The sequence below is a fragment of the Zootoca vivipara genome, chromosome 3 (assembly GCF_965207765.1).
Source record: "Zootoca vivipara chromosome 3, rZooViv2.hap1.1, whole genome shotgun sequence".
NCBI lineage: Eukaryota > Metazoa > Chordata > Lepidosauria > Squamata > Lacertidae > Zootoca > Zootoca vivipara.
The window spans coordinates 15,236,841-15,257,782 of NC_142586.1; the positions used below are offsets into that span (position 1 = coordinate 15,236,841).

Sequence of the window (20,942 nt, forward strand, 5' to 3'; positions counted from 1 at the left end):
GGGGTGCCGCGCTCTGCGCCCGCTGCAGCGACGCTGCGCCTGCCCGCCCGCCGTGGTGAGAAATGCTTAAGATGGCCCTGATGACTAAACCACTTCTGGCGCAATGGGGCACCGTGACGGAAGCCAGAGCACACAGAAATGCCGTTTACCTTCCTGCCACAGTGGTACCTATTTATCTACTTGCACTGGTGTGCATTTGAACTGCTAGGTTGGCAGGAGCTGGGACAGAGCAACAGGAGCTTGCCCCATTTCAGGGATTCGAACTGCCAACCTTCTAATCAGCAAGCGATCAGAATAGGTATATAGAATAGATAAGAAACGTACCAAGAAAAGGGATATGGTCTGTCATGATTAGGTTACCCTCTCGTCTATGATAGATGGTCCAGCAGTTTGCAAAGTTTATGAATTCCCATATATAAAACTCCCAAACTTGATGTCAGCTGCACAGTAGGGCTCTCTGCTGCAATGAGTCAGGCTGAGGATAGATGGAGTCATGCTTGCCATGATTTAACACAGCTCCAAAGTCGCCCCATGAGAAACCTTCTGTTGAGTGGGAAGAAAAGGCACACACAGCCAAGAGAAGAAAATTGGAAATAGAGCTGGTGAAATATTGTGCAGGATGGGTGACATTTAGAATTGCCCTTTTGAATTCCCTCTAGCAACACCGGAGGTGTGCTGAGATGTACAATAGATTGTTCTAAATAAAGATGACAGTAGAATGTAGAAATGTAAAGATGGCTTTTAATTATACTCGGGAGATGCCTAGAATGGAGTTCTTAACAACAGGTACCAGTGGCTGAGAGCATTCAGTAGCCACTGGGATATATTCAAAGTCTAGAAAAGCATAACTCAGTGCTTGAAGGCATGTTTCCCATGTTGAAAGTTCTGGCTCAAGTCCCTGAGATGTCCGGTCAAAATATCTCAGGCAGTTGGGACAGACCCCTATATGAAGCAATGTTACTGTCATGAAACTAGACATTATGGAGCTGGATGGACTTAAAGCCTGGCTTGGTGAAGGCAGGTGTTGCCAGTGTGGTGATCTACAATGTGGTGTAAGGCAGGGATTGCTCTATGGAGTGGTGCCCACCCGTCAGCCCCAGTCAGCATGGCAAATGGCCAGGAATGGATTTGACAACACATGGAGGGCATATGTTGGTGTCAGGGTGGGGGTATCAGGAGCAGGTCAGCATGAACTCGCAAGGTGTCAGTGAAATCGACTCTATTCAAAGAAACAACGCAGATCAGGCCTAGTGAGCACAGCAACTCTTCCCAGTAGATCTTGCCCCAATGAGACAGTTGTGAGGATTGAAGGTCCCCACCTTCCCACAGCTCTGCGAATCTTCTCCTTCCCCAGTTCCTTTCCAAGCAATATGAGACGTCTTCATCTTGCCTGCATTTGCTCTGCCCTCTCCATACCTCTGCAGTTTCTGGGAGACTGGGGGGGGGAGCTGGTCACAGCAGGACAGGGAGACCCCCTGGCTTCTTCAGTAGCCTGCCCTCATCTCTGCCTCTTGCCCCCACCCCAAACCTCCATTTCTGCCTCTGATTCTGGACTTTCCTCTGCTGCAGACTAAACCCTGTTAGCTCTTCAGCTTCTGACACCTGCTCCTCCCAGTTGGCTTCTTATTCTACCTCTTACCACTCATGGTTATCCCACCACCAATCCCCTAACTCTTAGCTTTCTTCCCTTGGGGGAAGTCCATGACAGTTGGCTACCCCTCATATAAGGCAGCAACAACCACACATGGATGCAGCTGCTGTTGCGCAACCACCATTCCAGAGCTGAAGGAGAGCAGAAGTTCTTATTGTTCTCTTTCTTTGGCATTTCTCGTCCAGCAAGGAGAGACGCCTAACTGTTGGGAAAGACTTTTGGCTTTCCATTTTTTGAGTGGCAATAGATGCATCTCAACTCTTATCACTGTTGCTTGTATAAAGTGGAGATAGTCCAGGGAGGATGGGCGGATTGGGAGGAAAGAGGAGAGGAGAGGAAGAGGTGTCTGAAGTCCAGGGATATAAAACCACAGAAAGTGTGACAAAGTCTAGGTGAGAACGAGAGTTTTGGCCACAGCCACACATTTTAACAGGCTGCTTGGTCTGCTGTAGACAAGCTGTAATCTGGGGTGTGTTATTTACATGATACTCTTTTATTCAAACAAGGAAGCTTTCTCCCAAGGTTCTCAGCATTCAGCTCCTAGATAGCAAAGGAAACGAAGAAATCATCAGTGGTTGAAGATCTCAGGAACTTCTCCCCAAATATTCTGATCTTGCCATTGACAATCTCAGTGCCTGATGACCCCAGGGTGAATGTGTAATGACCATTCAAACTTTTGAAGTGCTCAAAGTTTCTTGCTCAGCTCCGAGACAGGAACCTCTGAAACCTGAAGGTCTTTGATGCCACCTCCGTATTCCATGGGAACCATTTCACAGTGCCTGAGAATGAACTAAGAGGCAATTCAGGGCCAGAATAGCATCTGACTGACATTAGGTTACCCTAAGTAGCAAGTCTCCATGCACCCTACCCAGTGCAAAAGGACTCTTAGAGAGGAATCTGCTGGTTCCCTGATGCTGAGGATACTCTGGCTATCACATAGGTTTCATTTCTGAAGCAGATATTGTACCCCCATTAGTGCAATTATACCAAACCAACCATCTGTTCAGTTCTATCCAACTTACATTCTTTCCCCCAAGTATGTATGGGTGGGGGTGGAAATATATAAAACCGGAATCCAAACCTGTAGAATAACTTCATTGAAACCTTGTCATGACTTATAGAGTTGTAACCTGGTGGACAGATGGCTTCCATTCTGTCCTCTTATGTTTTTGAAGAACGTAACAAAATGACCAGCACAATGGCTCAGAGGTTGGTAAAGAAATTGGTCTTTTGCAGTGGCATCTGGATCATTAATATTTAAATCAAGCCATTAACTTGTCACTTGGCTATTAGGCTTAAATGCCAGTGTCCATTTTCTGCTGGAAAGGAATACTGCTGCCAGGGTGTGGGTGGTTTTTAAGGTCTGGCTTGCTTACGTTGGCATCATCATAATAATAGTTACTCTCCTTGTAGTATTACATTTTTCATGTTCATAAAGAAAGCCTCGTTGTTTTGAGTTATAACTCTTGCTTTCTAATAGGGATTCCCAAGGTCTTGGTTAGAGGGCAAGCACCCAAGATGTTTGTACTGAACCCCAGAACCTCTGCTCCTTCTCCTCCTTATTACGTTTTTTAAAACTTCACTTGCAAGGCTGCTGGGCATGCTGAAAAGCACACACCACCTTAATTTGCTCAAAGATCTAAAGTTCTCCTTTCTACAAAGTAAGAGAAGAGATCTATTTATTGATTTGATAGATTTATATCCAACCTATCCTCCAAGATGGAGCAGAGGGATGGCTTTGTTTGACATAAGAAGTAATGTTCTTCTCTGAGCCTGAAACTCCACGAAGCTTTGACTTTCAAGGAATTATTATTATTTTTCTCCATCAAGAGGATCTTTCATTCTGAGCTGATAATTAATATACGAAGTATAATGTATTCCACAGTTTGCTACACAGCTCAGACTGCACACACAAAGCCGGTAATTTTGCCAGGCAAAACTTCTCCAGGATAAAAGACCTTCTGGAAGGAATAATAAAGCTATACCACAATGTGAGAGAGATGTCTATTGAAAAGATGAATATGAGCAGAACAGCTGTGGATTTCGTGTTTACAAATTGTGGAAGGAGGGAAAAACATGTAAGAGAGAGGGGGAAGTATTTGGGAGAGGACAATGAATGGAATCATGCTGATTAGTCTTTATCCCTATAGTTCTACTTCGCATAGTGACTGGACCAGGAGCCTTCAACCAGTAAATTAAAGTAGTAACTGAGTAACTAAGCCCAGAGTTTAGCCAGAGTATACTCTACTCTGAGTGGGGGTTTTGTTTTGTTTTGCATGTTTTAGCATATTCCAAGGAGATATTTCATAGTCAGGCTGCCGTTTTACTGTCATTAAAATTCTACTCAATATTGATCCAGAGCAGATTCCAACGTATAGTTAGCAGAGTAAAAACTTAAACACGTTGCAGGTTTCCCCCCAAAAAATAGACCAGAGGCAATTAATATTTCATCCAGTAGAGCTTTACTGCTACTGAAGGCAAACGAGCATAATGGTCACAAATCCAATACATTCAGGATTGGCCCTGTCCATAAGAAATCCACCTGCAGCAGACTTAACTTAAACTTACAATAAATTATAATAAGTCTAAACCTCAACACTATGGCATACTACCATATGTACAGAACACCACACCAGAAGGAAAAGAGATAGAAAGTGCAAGTGAAACCCAGATTACTTCTGGCCTATTTTTATTAGTCAGCATGACCTTGACAGAAGAGATAAGGGAACCAGTTTAAGCCAGCTGTCCTGTACTTAGTTACTCTAAAGGAGTAACCCAAACATCATGAACCTTCTGCTTGTTTCTTTCACACAGAGAAGCTTCCAGAACCCCCTTGAATTAAGTAGAATAGGAAAGATCTCTATACCTCAGATAAATACTTTCTGCACTAAGAAATGCAAGCTGGCATTTACATGGCACACAATAAACTTTCTCATTTTATGTTCATGAGTACTTATACCAGTAGTGGAGAACCTATGATCCTCTAGATGTTGTAGGACTTCAGCTCCTGACAGCCTCAGCCAGCATGACCAATAGTCTGGAATAATGGGAGTTTAAGTCCAGCAACTTCTGGAGGCTCACAGACACAGGCTCCCCATCCATGGCACATACCATTGAACAGAGAGATTGCACTTCCCACTGGATAGTGGGTTTTATCTTGGAAGAGCACCAGTAAGCTCTTATAATACAATTTACCATCAACTGACGACAATTTGACTTGTACATTTGTAAGGGGGACATGGACAAGAACAGCTTTCTAGCAATGCTTCATGTTTACAAAAATTAACATTTTATTTTTAAAAAACCCAATAGCTTGTAAAATAGGCTATAGGCAATATTTTATCCCCTCTGGAGAGGAATGCCTGACTTACTCATGGGTCGTACACCAATGATGGGGAAACTCCCACAGCTTCATCTGAAAAGCATCTGACACAAATGCAGGCAAAATAGCACATGCTATTTAAAATCAGGGGAGGGGAACATGAATTTTACTCTCTAACAAGACCATTGATCCATAAAGTGAAAGCAATAAACAATGTACTGTACTATAAAACAAATAAGACAATATTGTAGATGATAAAAATTCTTACCTGCACTGATGATAATCATTGTTTGGATTGGGGGCTTTTATCCATTTCTGCAGCCACACAATCAATCAATCAGTAGCTGAACTGGGTTCCACACAGTCACAAAAACAAATTAACCGAAAAAGCTTCAAAAACAAAAACGCGAAACAATAGCACCAAACATGCTCTCTTCCACAAGTCTGTTTGACTTCCGAAATGTTCGAAAACCAATGTGCAGCTTCTGATTCGTGCAGGCACCCCAGAAACAATAGCCAACAACCACATCAGACATTTGGCTTCTGAAAATCATTAGAAAACACTTTCTTCTAGGTTTTCAGTGTTTGGGGACCAAGGCGTTTGAGAACCAAGGTACCACTGTAGAGTTACAAACATTTCCTTGACATACAAATCAGACAAACAAAATAAGTGATTCAGAAAGCAGCGCAAGGAGGACCAGGAATGTAGACTCTCAGCACAAGGAAAGTAATAGCAACCTGAGATACCTGGGACCTGTGCATGTTTTGCATCTGAATAGCCATCACTGGTGGATCTGATTGTCACTTGCTGAGAGGGAATGGAGAAATTTGTAGATCTAAAGAATCTGAATGCACCACTGCTTATGCACTTTTGCAAATTGATTGACAATGGTTTCAAGGTCAAGGGCTTTTAATAGTTCCTTTTCAGTTACCAGTACGGTATAGAAATGTTACTTAGGACTTCATCACTTAAACTCCTCCTCAAGCAGGTCTTAATTTGCCAGCTGCAGACATGAAAATGCTCATTCCTTTCCAGCACTTGACGGAGGTGTTGTGATGGCCAAATTTATATTTGAGGAAATCTAAATACGCTGCAGCATATAGGTGTGAAGCAAATAACCAGCCTTTGGCAATCTTTGGCCCTGTTGGCAGGCAACAAACAAAAAAACAAACACACACACACACACACACACATCTGTGCGCATTTTGAAAACCAATTAAAACATCAATACAAAATAGACGCAGCATATGCTAAAATAACAGGGCCAGTCATCAGTGGGTACCATGCAGTCTGGCCTCAGTTGACATGTGCCACTTTGATAGGGTTTTTGCTGGTGTTTCTGCACATTTCTTATCTGAATGACGGCTGAGTTTTCTTAACGTTTCCCCAGAAGAGGAGCTGAATGATGCTCGAATCAGTTGCAGAAACCACTGTATCTGATTAACGTAATTCTTGAGCTCTTATTGAGTCAGCTAATGATAGCAGGGATTCCGTCAATTTACACATTCAGTAAATTGCTGGTAAAACGTCGGCCACATTCTTGCCGAAGAAATAGAAATGATAATGTGCCCTCGGCACCAAGGAAACAATGCTAAATGAATGTCAGTTCTGGACCATGCTGCTGCTCTTCTTTGAAATTCTTATTTTGTTCTTACATCTGTATCAGATGTGGGGAACATTTGGTCTGGGTGTTGCTGAAATACAAAACCTATTTGCCCTACCAAGGGTGGCCAGTGGCCAGGGATGATGGGAGTCAGAGTTCACCAACATCTGTAGGGCCAAATGTTTCCCACGACTGATTTAGATCCTGCCTTTCTTCCATCACTGAATCTATCTTAGGCAGTGTGCATATGAGTTTCAGGCAGTCACTCATCCAAGGAACTCACCTAGCAAAGCAGTGGCCTCATGTACCTTCAGGTCATACCTTTTGTGGGGAGATGGCTTTGGTGGGGGGATTCCAGGGACGGATAAGGACACAGGGTTTTGGGTTTTTTTGTAAGGGCAGTTGAAAAGCTGGAGTGATCTGCTCTGAGCTTTCAGGAAACAGCAGGTATGCACTGTAACAGCCTAAGTAAATGCATACGATATTGGCAGCCCTGTGTTTGGACAATCCAAGGGTGGTTAGAGGGGCATGAAAGGGACCTGCATAACTGAACCAGCTTGCAAAGAAATTGGCACAGAGAACATTCTGCAATTAGAATGAAATAAGTGCAGATCTCACAGCGAGTACTTAACAATAAACCCCTCAATTTTTACCCTCGGTCCTCCTTTCTATTCTGAAAAGTCATGTTTCCAGATTAGTCAGGGTCACATTAGAAATCAGAGCTTAGCAGTCGGCTTTCCTCTTTTAGGTTGTTTTGAGTTTTGTGAAAAAACAAGCAGCGAGGGTAATCATCTGTTGCAAATCTTGTTAACTTCAGGAGGATTCTGAAAATGTTGGTGATGGAATGAGTATGCCATTAAGTTCTCAAGCAGTTGCTGTTGATGCCTTTCCACCTCCAGGATTCTGCTGCTCCAATATTATTATACTGTTGGTGTTTAACGCAAAATGCCAATCGGAATGGTGGTGGGCACATGTGGAATTCTGGAAAAAGTGGTGTGGGAGCCAGTCACAAAACGGCTGCCACAGGGCATGGAAAAGGAAGAGCGCAAAAATCAGAGGAGAATAGTCACTATGATGCCACACAGTGGTACTTCATATCATATACATGGAAACAAGACTATCTGAACCGCAAAAGGAAATTTGAAAATCATGATTTGTAACCATACTTATATTTACACCCCCTAAAATAATTTATGCAACCCATTCAGCACCTCAGTTGTTTTGGGATTGTTATTGTTAACTGTTTTGTTTGAGGTATGCAATGCAAATTAAGTAAATAAGTTAAAACAAAAAATAAAACAGAATATGTATCTTCTTGTACCATTTGCATGATTTTTACATGGCATTCTCTTAAGCCGCCATCAAATTGCAGATCACATCTGCCTCCGTGGAGTGGCCTGTAAAAATTACAGATCCATTATTGCCAGTGGCACAAAATATGAATTCTTTGGAATGAATCCAAGGGCCATGGTGACCATGGCAAGCGAGGAATAGGCAGCTTCTACTTCACAATCCATGGAAGCTAATCCCGGCTTTCATTTAATGGTGGCTTGGGAGTCATGCCTTGTCGAACATAATGAGGATCCAAGCCTTGGACCCATGTTTTTGTGTTATGGTAGCACTACCCTCCCTCCTTAGTGCCCCCGAAAGGCCTCTTCTGTCTGCACTGCCCACTTTCACACATTTCCTGTTCCCACCTTTCTACTCCTCATAAGCACATCCATTGCAGCTCATTGTCTCCTTTTCTCCACCTAGAATTAAGCAGTGAAGGGACAGCATCCCATCAGAGGTGTAGAGGTTATGTCTAAATTTTGTGAAGAGATCAGAGAGGGAGCAGGAACTGCTCTGGGCATGGAGAATGTGTTTGTTTGTGTCTGTGGCCTGCATATATCCATGTTGTTGTTGTTGTGTCATTGGGTTCACATTCTCTTGCGGGCCCCAAGGAAGGCCTTGGTGGACTGTTGGTACCATGTTGCAGGACCCATGGAATATTCTTCTTTGGCGATCACTCATAGCCATGAACACAGTTTTAACAGTGAGTCCATAAGTGACTGTGGAGGCCAGTTCTGGATCCACACATCCTTCCACAGTGGGGAACATAGGTTTCCTGGCAGAAGTTGATAACGATGAGTGTTTGCCAAGCGTTTCTTCCTCTTGGCATGTTTCTCCCTTTTGTCCTGAGTTCAAGCATCTTCAAAATCCACAACACCTTTGGTAACGGCTGTTCTCCAAATTGAGCGCTTGCAGGGCAGTGTTTCCCAATTGTTGGTGTTTCTACTACATTTTTAAAGATTTGCCTTGAGAGAGCCTTTAAACCTCTTTTGTTGACCACCAGCATTATGCTTTCCATTTTTTAAAAAACTTTGGAATAGAGTAGTTGCTTTGGAAGACGATCATCAGGCACCCACACAGCATGACCAGTCCAACAAAGTTGATGTTGAAGAATCATTGCTTTGACACTGGTGATCTTTGCTTCTTCCAGTACACTGGCATTAGTTTGCCTGTCTTCCCAAGCGACGTTTCTCCCTTTCGTCCTGAGTTTGAGCATCTTCAAAGTCCAGGAACAGGCCTTTGGGGGCTATACAGTCCAGTGGTCTGATATTTTAGGACATACATCCAGTTCAAGTTTGATGCAACAATGCATCAAACACAGGGAATGTCTGTTTATACTCAGAAGAAAGTCCCACTAAGACACTCCCAAGTTGAGCGTGGAGTTGTAAGCAAATCTCAAAGGCTTAACACAGAGGACAGGTGGTCCTCGCTAGCAGTGACTGATGTGGTGGGAAATGCCAAAACACTGGGGCTTACCATTGGACATGCTGGCTGAGAGTGATGGGAGTTGAGGTCCAACAACATCTGGGGTAGCCACAGATTTCCCACCACTGCAATAGGTCTCATCAGATGTGGAGGGTGATGCAAAGGGACCTCTGATAATCAATAGAAATAATGGGTGCAACACATCTTGAAAGAGGTACACCTGAAGGTGATGTGTTAGGCAAGGAGTCTGGCGTTTGGTGAAAATCTGTTATTTGTTAAGAGAAAGAGATTTCGGTGAATTAGAGGTTGGATTTAATTTCCTCTCAAATCTGCTCAAATCCTTCCTATGAATAATACATGGGTTTCTTTTAATTCTTTATTCAGAAACACTTCTCCCTCTGGAGAAAGCAAATGTATAAATTTAATTATCCACATTTGGTCATTTGTTTTGTCTGTTGTCTGTTACTGCCACAGTGGAGTAGCAGCTGGGCTTACTGGTCACACCATGGTACAATATTTTCATAAAAGGGTAGGGGAAGCTCTGGTCTTCTTTTGGCAAGGTTGCTTCTCAAGAGCACTGCAAAAGGAGGAGGCAAAGATCGGCATCCTCCCTGCCCCAGGCAAAAGAAGGCAGCAGGTCTAAAAGACAGCTACTCTGGTCTGCGCTTCAGACATATTTAAACAGCAGAAGGATATACTTTCTGTCTGATCTTTTCGGTTTAATTGGAAGCTTCCTTGAAGCAGATCAGATTGCTTGTCCGTTGAGATTAGTATGGTCTGCGCTGACTAGCAACAACTGTCCAGGATCTCAGACAGAAATGACGGAGATGGATCCCTGGACCTTCTTCTACTACTACTGCTACTACTACTACTACTAGTAGTACTAATTTATTTATACCCTGCCCATCTGGCTAGGTTTCTCCAGCCACGCTGGGCGGCTCCCAGCAGAATATTAAAAACACAAGAAAACATCAAACATTAAAAACTTCCCTAAACAGGGCTGCCTTCAGATGTCTTATGAAAGTCAGATAGTTGTTTATTTCCTTGACATCTGATGGGAGGGTGTTCCACAGGGTGGGCGCCGCCACCGAGAAGGCTCTCTGCTTGGTTCCCTGTAACCTCACTTCTCGCATTGAGGGAACCACCAGAAGGCCCTCAGAGCTGGACCTCGGTGTCTGGGCTGAACGATGGGGTGGAGATGCTCCTTCAGGTATACTGGGCTGAGGCTGTTTAGGGCTTTGAAAGGTCAGCACCAACACTTTGAATTGTGCTCGAAAACATATCAGGAGCCAATGTAGGTCTTTCAGGACTGGTGTTATATGGTCTCGGCAGCCACTCCTAGTCTAGCTGCCGCAGTCTGGATTAGTTGTAGTTTGTGGGTCACCTTCAAAGGTACACCCAGTCATAATAATAATCCTTTATACAACAACTGCAATATTAATAACTTCTATTCATGTTGACACATTAAAGCTGCAATTGAGGAACTCAAACTATATCCTTGTTCTTCCTGTGTGTGGCAATTATTCTGTCTGTGGTGTTTCTTCCTGTCCTTGTAAGATGTTATGTCTTTCTTTCCCCCAGTTGCTGCTGTTATCCATCATACCTTGCACAAAGCTGATATCCCATTTTTCCAGAAATTTCTGTTTCAAATATGTTTTTAACATTTTTATTTACTTATGTTATTTTTTAAAAAACCACATTAATTGTCTTTTCCCCTGACAGGTGTGTTTGGCACTCTGGCCTTTTTGTGTGTGTGAAGGAAGTGTGGGATATAAATTCAGATGAATAGATAATAAATGAATAAGCATGGCTGATGTGCATTAATTTCTCTATATATCTATTAATGCTTATTTGTGCTACTTTTTGTGTTTTTCAGAATGCTCAAGCCAGCTATGATTTCAGCAGTAACGACCCCTATCCGTACCCCCGCTACACAGATGATTGGTTTAACAGGTGAGAAGCACATCTAATCCTTTTCCTTGTTGGGAATTTACAAACTTTGCTCGTAGCATCTCTGATCCAATTCAATCTTTTTCCTTTTTGCTTGGTCCACATCTTCAGATGAAACAACCTGATTTTCACTCCCTGTTCTAATAAGCTGATCAGAACGTAATTATTCTTTGGTTTGTGCAAGTCATCAAATTTTGCCTTATCTTTCTTGGTTTTTTATTCCCCCCCCCCCAAAAAAAAAATGTATCTAAAAGTATGTATTTTGGATGGTGTGCGTATTTTATGGAAAATGCATTTTAAAATTATGCACTTTTGGAGCATTTTCTTTCTTTCAAGATTGCAGTTGCTGTGGCAACTGCACTTAAATGAATGCAGATTCAAAATGGTGACGGAGGTGCTCCAAGCAAACTCTCAGTTCTCAGGATTCTTCCCTTCCAAAACGAAAAAGGAAGAGGCGGAAGATCAAGTGCATGAAATGTTTGCACAATTGGGCATCCATGTGGAGAGCGCATGTCTAATGTGACATTATTGGCATGATGAAAGTTCTTCTGTACAATGACCTTTGCTGAGAGAGTGGAGCATTTGCACAAACCTTTTGGCCAGAAATTAATGTGCCCATGTGCCTGAACAACACTTAACTTTGGCTGAGAGAAGCCTGGTTGTTCAGGCACAAAGGCACATTAATTTCTGGCCAAAAGGTTTGTGCAAATGCTCAACTCTCTCAGTGGAATTATTTTAAATGCTTAACTTTGGCTGGATTGTGTCCAAAGTAAGGATAGGGGAAATTGTGGTTCTGCTCACATTTTGCTGCAAACGGACTTAATTCATAAACTGAAATGCAGCTATCCTTCAGAATTGCCACTTCCCTGAATTTCGTGATCTTAGGGAGATGTTTGTGACAGATTTCCCAACACAGTTCATTTCCCAGGCCGCGGTGACATGTTGCATTTCTATGCCCTTTGGAAGGATGAAAGGAAACATATACTTTGATATGTACATTCACAGCTTCCTGCAGTTGCTCTTGAGAATGACTGACACGTCAGCACATTCTCGTTATTACTTGTGCCATTTCTGCCAGAAGCATAGGATAAAATGGAAGTTTTCATATATTTGCAGATGAGATGACACCTGACATTTAGCTTGTTGTTGTTTAGTCATTTAGTTGTGTCTGACTCTTCGTGACCCCATAGACCATAGCACGCCAGGCACTCCTGTCTTCCACTGCCTCCCGCAGTTTGGTCAAACTCATGTTCGTAGCTTCGAGAACACTGTACAACCATCTCGTCCTCTGTCGTCCCCTTCTCCTAGTGCCCTCAATCTTTCCCAACATCAGGGTCTTTTCCAGGGAGTCTTCCAGGGGGTACGGATAGGGGTCGTTACTGCTGAAATCATTGATCCAGCACATGATATTATATTATATTATATTATATTATATTATATTATATTATATTATATTATATTATATTATGATCTGTTTAAACAAAACAAATAAAAACATACAGAAGAATTATCCATAAAGACAAAAATGTGAAAAAATAAATAGGTAAGACTTATTGGATGCGGGTGGCGCTGTGGTGTAAACCACTGAGCCTAGGGCTTGCCGATTGGAAGGTCGGCGGTTCGAATCCTCACGACGGGGTGAGTTCCTGTTGCTCGATCCCAGCTCCTGCCAACCTAGCAGTTCGAAAGCATGTCAAAGTGCAAGTAGATAAATAGATAACTTTATTCTTCGGAAAAAGTTACACACAACCTCCAGTCTCCTGAAGCCCAGCCCATGTCAAGGAAATAAACAACTACAGTGGTACCTCGGTTTAAGTATACAATTGGTCCCAGAAGTCTGTACTTAACCTGAAGCGTACTTAACCTGAAGCAAACTTTCCCACTGAAAGTAATGGAAAGTGGATTAATCCATTCCAGATGGGTCCATGGAATACTCAACCTGAAGCATACTTAACCCAAAGTATGAGTGTAATTGGTTCTGGAAGTCCATACTTAACCTGAAGTGTACTTAACCTGAAACGAACTTTCCCATTGAAAGTAATGGAAAGTGGATTAATCCATTCCAGACGGGTCCGCGGAGTACTTAAACTGAAAGTACTCAAACCGAAGCGTACTTAAACCGAGGTATGACTGTATCAGACTTTTAGAAGGCATCTGAAGGCAACCCTGTATGGGGAAATTTTTAATGTCTAATGTTTTACCATTTTTTATGTGCTGTAAGCCACTCAGAGTGGCTGCGGAAACCCAGCCAGATGGGCGGGATATAATTATCATCATCATCATCATCATCATTTACTTAGGGAAGTAATGGGGAAATGGACTGAAAAATGTGAGACGAAGGAATGATTAACAAGAAGACATAAAACACCCCACAAGAAAATCAGCATGAACTCTCATTGTCATACAACTGCCCCATAAACCTATCAGAATTAATGTTTGATCCAGACTGGACATAGCCTAACCTTGCCGTAAAGTTTGTACGTTCTGAATAGATGGCTCATCTGGGGGAGACAAAGATCATCTGAGATGCCAGCAGCCTTCCTGCCCTAGGATCTATAGAAGATGATAGGCAATAGTATAACCTGTGTTATGCTTAACAGGCAGTCCACAGATGCTAGACCGCAGATGCCTAGCAACATAGAAGCCTCTCCAACAGTTCTTTAATAGAGTTACCATAAAGCCCAGAGTTGTCAAGGGAAATTCCTCCTGCAAAACAAAATAGGAAAAAAAACTGGTTTGGCCCTTGCCCCGTTGCTTCGTTGGAAGGTGAAAAAGCACATACATTTTCTGGAAATTAAAGCAGAGCAAAACAAAGCAAGCAGCCAGAAACAGACAAGTGTACATCTTTCATTACCATAGCACAGTTTTCATTATATAATGGGTGAGATGCAGTGGGGTCAGTTTGCAAGTGCCCTCACTGTGCTCAGTCCAAATGTGCATCATGATCTCTGGGATCTGGCTCAAGGAAACACAACAAAAAGTCATTTTCTTTATTGTTGTTTGATTTAAAAAAAGCTTTACAGTACACAGTGCCTTTGCAAGCTTTTGTGGATTCTGATGCTAATACGAAACCTTGACTTGAATCTCTGTCTTTCTCCACAGTCATGGAACCAGGTGTGCTGGGGAAGTATCTGCTGCTGCAAACAACAATATCTGTGGTGTTGGAGTGGCATATAATTCAAAAGTGGCAGGTATGGGATAAATCAGGGAACACACAATTGAGGTTTATCTCGGAGGCAAAACTGCAATTTTATCTAAAAACGGGGCAAGGGGGAGGAGCAGATATGTGACTCTTCTGAGGTGTGGAGATCAAACCAAGGGCGTGAAAGGAACTATGGGATGGGAGGTGATGGTGTCTTCAGAATTGGGTGGAAAGTGAGAAAAGTGCTTAGCCCTCGCAATATGCAAGAGGAGGAAGGTGCAAGAGGCTACCATGGGGGTGGCTCGTGTGTACAAAAAGAAGCAGAAGGGGGGCATGGATGTGAAAGTGAAAACAGGGCTGCAAAGGAGGACTAAACAATAGAAGAGAGTTCAGAAATGTGATTGGAAAGGTGAAAAACGAGCTTCATAATTGGGTGGTTTGGGAAGCGGAAACTAGGGTGTTCATGCCGGGGGGAATGGCAGAGGATTGGTGAATGGAGCAGGGGTGCATCCCTCTGTGTCTCTCTGTGTGTACACAACATAACTATTTGTTTCAGTCTCCATGCCAGTTTTTCCATCCTGCACTTCCTCCCTCCCATGATACGTGAAACCATATGTCTTGCTCTCTTATTGCACATCATTGCTCAAAGCGACCGACATCTCTCATTGTTACTTGAAAGATGCAGCTTGATAAATACCTTGCAAAGTTTCTCTATAAGCCTCGCCTTCCCTGCCCCAGCCAGCCAGCTAGGACCGTAGTGAGAGATGATGGGAGTTGTAGTCCAACAATTTCTGGAAGGTTGCATGTTTCCCTGCTGTAAACCATCTCTCTAGCAGCGCAAATGGCAGTAGCAGTTTGTGGAACCGAGTGGTGGCATTGTGTCTCACTGTGGAGTTGAGTTGTGTGGCACACTTACCTCAAACGTAGGCCCCCACTGCTTAAAAATGTATCCAAAACAAATAGCTTTGGGATTCAACTATTGGCAGGCATTTTTCATCTAGAATGTAGACAATAGCTCAGTGGTAGAGCATTTGCTTTGCATGTAAAAGACCCCAGGTCCAAACCCTGGCATCTCCAGGTAGGGCCCGGAAAACTGCTGCCAGTAAGTGCTGAAGCTGTTTCCAAATGTTCCCTTTGATGGAGCAATAATGTGTCAGACGGAAATGACCGCAGCCATATACAGGCTCACCATTCAGGTTATTGTTGAGGTCTACAGCACCATCAAGTGGCCAGCTAAAATCTGAAAAAGAAAGATTTTTCCAAGTCCGTTTCAGGATGAGAGCAAATGATTCACCCTCTTTACAGTCAGGCCTGTACAGTAATGGTAAAAGCCTGCAGTGAGTTCTTGAAGGAAGTTGGAAAGGCTCATTTCAAAGGGAAGAGGGCAGCAAAAGAGCTGGAACCTCTTTAGGGAGTGAGCGCATCAGAGGGACAGTTTGCGTGGAACCTTCTTTCTGATGTGCTGCTACATGCAGGTAGGTTTCTAGGTAAGAGAACCTCCGCTTATAGAGTCTGAAATGGTATAGCCCAGAATCCTGTCACCTTGGTCCATTGATTGCTTCTGCATAGATCAGTTCAATGAATTAAAAGCATGGCAGTTGAAAGCTAGGGCGCTGGGCTCTTTCCCATTCCATCCTCAAGTTGAATGGGTTTCCCTGCATTTCAGATCATATGCTCAGTCTAACAATGTCAAAAGAGACCACCTCCTTTCCAACTTTACACATTTCAGCATGATGCTGATCTACAGTTACTGCTGTCATCAATCTGAAGTAAAGTATGTGCATCAAAATAGTTTCTAAAAATACAGAAGAACATTCTGGGCACAGCAATCAAAACATCCAATATGCCATGCTAGGGGGTGGATGAGGGGTGCCTGGATCTGCCAGCCTCTGCCAGCAGGGGACCAGTAAGGGAGTCCTCCCTGTGAGGATTTCCCCAATTTGCCCACCCAAGGGCGGGCAGAAGCTACCTCCAGCAGTATCACTACCAGCAGCCAGAGTAGCCAGTGGGAAAAACAAATGGGTGTATGTGGTTTCTCTCTCTCTCTCTCTCTCTCTCTCTCTCTCTCTCTCTCTCTCTCTCTCTCTCTCTCTCTCTCTCTCTCACACAAAGATCCAATGGATCTTGACCTAACTCTGCTTCAGACATTTGACAGCAATAAGCCCAATCTGGTCCTCTTTCCTGCACCAGCCTAGGATCTGCCATAGCAAAGAAGCATTTCCCCCTCCCCAGATTGCACCCCACACCAACTACCTAAATACTGCAGTGATGGGCCTGTGGGTGGAGCCATGGCTATGCTGCGCCATTAAGGACGCGGGTGGTGCTGTGGTTTAAACCACTGAGTCTCTTGGGCTTGCTGATCAGAAGGTCAGCGGTTTGAATCCCCATGATGGGGTGAGCTCCCGTTGCTCTGTCCCAGCTCTGCCAACCTAGCAGTTCAAAAGCATGCCAGTGCAAGTTGATAAATAGGTACCGCTCCGGCGGGAAGGTAAACGGTGTTTCTGTACACTCTGGTTTCCTTCACGGTGTTCCATTGCACCAGAAGCGGTTTAGTCATGCTGGCCACATGACCCAGAAAGCTGTCTGTGGACAAACTCTGGCTCCCTTAGCCTGAAGTGAGATGAGCACTGCACCCCATCGTCGGCTTTGACTGGACTTTACCATCCAGGGGTCCTTTACTTCCATTAAGACCCAGCCAAGCTTTTGGATTACCTTTTTTTTAATTGCAAAGCTTTGCATTCAGAACATTTAGAACAACTAAGTCTTGCCTCTGCCAATGTTGTGTATGAGATCATGTTTTGTGGAAGATAATGCAGATCCAAGTTTGGTGTTGCAGGGTTTACATGTGTCAAGAGGGGCCTTGACCTTGAGACCTGTTTCTTCAGCTCATTGTCCACATGTATGTTGCTTAAATCCACAGGCATCCGAATGCTGGATCAGCCGTTCATGACAGACATCATAGAAGCTTCCTCCATCAGCCACATGCCTCAAATAATAGATATCTACAGTGCCAGCTGGGGCCCCACCGATAATGGTAAGACTGTGGATGGACCAAGAGAGCTCACCTTACAAGCCATGGCAGATGGTGTGAATAAGGTAATGTGTCTGGTTTAAAACAGTTTTATCATGTCCCAAAGAGATTGTTTGTGGAGATGGGTTTAAATGGGACAAAGCATCAGTAGGGAAGGTCCTTTAACGAATTCACTAATGGAGAAGGTCAAACCTGGAACTTCTCTGTGTTTGAACTTATATATCACTAAATTGGCTGAAGGACCTTCCCCACTTAATTCTTTATTCCATTTAAGTCTATGCCATTGAGAGACAGGGAGAGGGAGAGGGAGAGATCCCCGTTGCCGCTCCAAATAAAGAAATAAAGAATTACTGAGAATTAAATAAAGAAATAAAGAATTACTGAGAATTTTTGCTCCACTAATTTGGTTAGTGGTTTTTCTGTTTCCCCTTTCACCTATCCTTCTTCATTGCAATTGCCATCATGAGGATAACCAAAATGGTTTTAGAAGTACTACACTTGGGCAAAAAAAAATGAAAGGCACAAATACAGGGTGGGAGACACCTGGCTTGAGAGCAGTACATGTGAAAAGGATCTAGGCGTCTTGGTAGACCACAAACTTGACATGAGTCAACAGTGTGATGCAGCAGCTAAAAAAGCCAATGCAATTCTGGGCTGCATCAATAGGAGTATAGCATCTAGATCAAGGGAAGTAATAGTACCACTGTATTCTGCTCTGGTCAGACCTCACCTGGAGTACTGTGTCCAGTTCTGGGCACCACAGTTCAAGAAGGATACTGACAAGCTGGAATGTGTCCAGAAGAGGGCAAACAAAATGGTCAAAGGCCTGGAAACGATGCCTTATGAGGAATGGCTTAGGGAGCTGGGTGTGTTTAGCCTGGAGAATAGAAGGTTAAGGGGTGATATGATAGCCATGTTCAAATATATAAAAGGATGTCATATAGAGGAGGGAGAAAGGTTGTTTTCTGCTGCTCCAGAGAAGCGGACACGGAGCAATGGATTCAAACTACAAGAAAGAAGATTCCACCTAAACATTAGGAAGAGCTTCCTGACAGTAAGAGCTGTTCGACTGTGGAATTTGCTGCCAAGGAGTGTGGTGGAGTCTCCTTCTTTGGAGGTCTTTAAGCAGTGGCTTGACAGGCATATGTCAAGAATGCTTTGATGGTGTTTCCTGCTTGGCAGTGGATTGGACTGGATGGCCCTTGTGGTCTCTTCCAACTCTAGGATTCTATGAACTTGCTTGCTTAGTGTTAAAACAAGTGCTACATTAATAGCACAATTATCAAATACATCTGTTTTACATCAAAATGTCAAAATACCAGAAACAGGGCCCCTAATTTGTATTAAGATTGCAACACACAGGGAGGGGAAATTTAACCCTTCGTGGCTGCAATCCTGAAAAACAATCACACCACCACCATGAATGACAGCACTGGGAGAAAAGCTCCCATGGGCACACATGAGGGGGAAAGCTCCCATTGGTGCAAATGGGAACTTTTTTGTAATTCTAATTTCCACACAGGAGGATTTTTGCCTGCTTTATGTGCTCCTAATGAAAATTAGGTGGGGAAGGGACTGTGCCTGGCATCATCATCATCATCATCATCATCATCATCATCATCATCATCATTATACGGTTGCTAAACATGGGATTCTAGTTTGGTCCCTGGGATGCTGTTAAGAGTAGCTTCTCTCCCTGCAATCGTCACAGTGATAGTATATCAACTGACTTAGGCTGCACAGTAAATCTAGGGAGATCTAGCAGAACTGTTGTACAACTGCTCATTTTCCACCCCAATAAATTTCTTTTTATTGTCTGTGATGATTTCTCACTAATAACCTTTTCACATCTTTTCCGGTGAACTTAACCTGCTAATAATATCCAAGCATGGCAGAAATATATTTAATAGCTCAGCCGTAATGCGTTGTAAATCTTAGCCCATTCCATGCTCCTTGCTGATCTCATGTGGTATTTTGTACTGACACAGCCCACAAGGGCATGAGGGGGACAAAGGAGGTGTCAGGGATGAAGCAGGATAACGGAGGTGTCAGGGGTGAAGCATAGGGAACTTCCACAGTGTGAACTTCCCCAAGCTGCTTGTTGCAAATTGTATTAAAAGGCAAGCTAATGTAAACCTTTCTGGACTCCAGTCCATTTTGAAAGAGCTTTACTCAGCAACTTTTGGATTACAAAGATTGTGTGCAGGATTCCATAGAAAGGATTCCATAGTCTTGTCCTCCCATTTTGTAGAGCATACAGGCAACTGTTTGAGTAGGGCTCCACATTGTCTGGAATACAAACTAGTCAGTTGAAACCAGTTAGGATTCTTGTGACCTGTTCTGGCAGCCAAATCAAACATGGGAAGATCTTCCATTACAGTTGTACCTTGGTTCTCAAACAACTTGGTACTCGGACGTTTTGGCTCCCGAACACTGAAAACCCGAAAGTAAGTGTCCCGGTTTTTGAACGTTTTCCGGAAGCCGAACATCCGACGTGGCTTCCAATTGAATGCAGGAAGCTCCTGCAGCCAATCAAAAGCTGTGCCTTGGTTTTTGAACGGTTTCAGGAGTCGAACGGACTTCCAGAACAGGTTAAGTTCGAGAACCAATGTACAACTGTATTGTGTTCATGAACAGCCAGAAAGGTGGGGCTGCAATGTGCCCAGCTCAACCCCAGGGTGGGAATGACACCCCTGGCTACGAGTCTTTTGAATTACAGATGTGGGACTTTTAAAAACTATTGTTGTTGGCATCGGTCTGTCTCTTGAGAAAATGGAGTTCACTTCCGGGGGCAAAGTCACGCCGCTGGAGAATCACAGCACTTGCCGTGGCTGTAGAGACCGGTAACCTGTAACGGTTTCCTCCAGCATTGTTTCTTTGCTGCATTCGCAGCACCAAAGTGACCTCTCTGGGGTGCTAGCCTAGGCAGTGTGCATGGAGGTCCTGGGCTGCCCGGACGACAAGACCCCCACCCTTGGCCTCTCTGATGTGGTCCAAAGGAAGGCAGAGTAATACATTTGGCACCACTGAGCTTCAGGAGTTTCCGGAAGGAGGTGTACAAAGACACCATCCAACCCTCTTAAGGACTCCACCCTGGATTTATGTAGGATTTACTTCTATGCCTTTTCTTCTTCAAAACGGGAACTATGACTGTATATTTTCCCATGGATGCTCTTTTCTTCTGTTTCCTTGTATTCCCTGCCTTTCACTTATGCACAGAAACATCCAAGCCTTTCTTTTCTTTGGAAAGCTCTCAGTGGTTGATGCTAAAGCCAGATAATTAGCACCCCTGCTACGATGTTCCATTTCAAGGCTTCAGCAGTACATACTAACTTGGCAAAAGAGGGAAAATATTAAAGACAAAAAGCACGACCTGCAAAATGTTCTCAGTTTTGTAGCAGTCTCATAAATGGAGATCATAATCCTTGATCTCAAAATAATCATATATCTGGAAAAGTCAGCTATCAAGTTAATCACATCTCAAT

General features: G+C 43.5%; 1 protein-coding gene across 1 annotated transcript in view; it reads left to right on the top strand.

Moving 5' to 3' along the window:
* PCSK2 (proprotein convertase subtilisin/kexin type 2) overlaps positions 1–20,942 on the top strand; it is a 104,441-nt gene that overhangs the window by 68,282 nt on the left and 15,217 nt on the right. Inside the window, exons 6-8 of the mRNA XM_060272426.2 lie at positions 11,211–11,287; positions 14,387–14,475; positions 17,347–17,522. Coding sequence (XP_060128409.1) covers positions 11,211–11,287; positions 14,387–14,475; positions 17,347–17,522 — 342 coding nt within the window. The remainder of the gene's footprint in view (positions 1–11,210; positions 11,288–14,386; positions 14,476–17,346; positions 17,523–20,942) is intronic.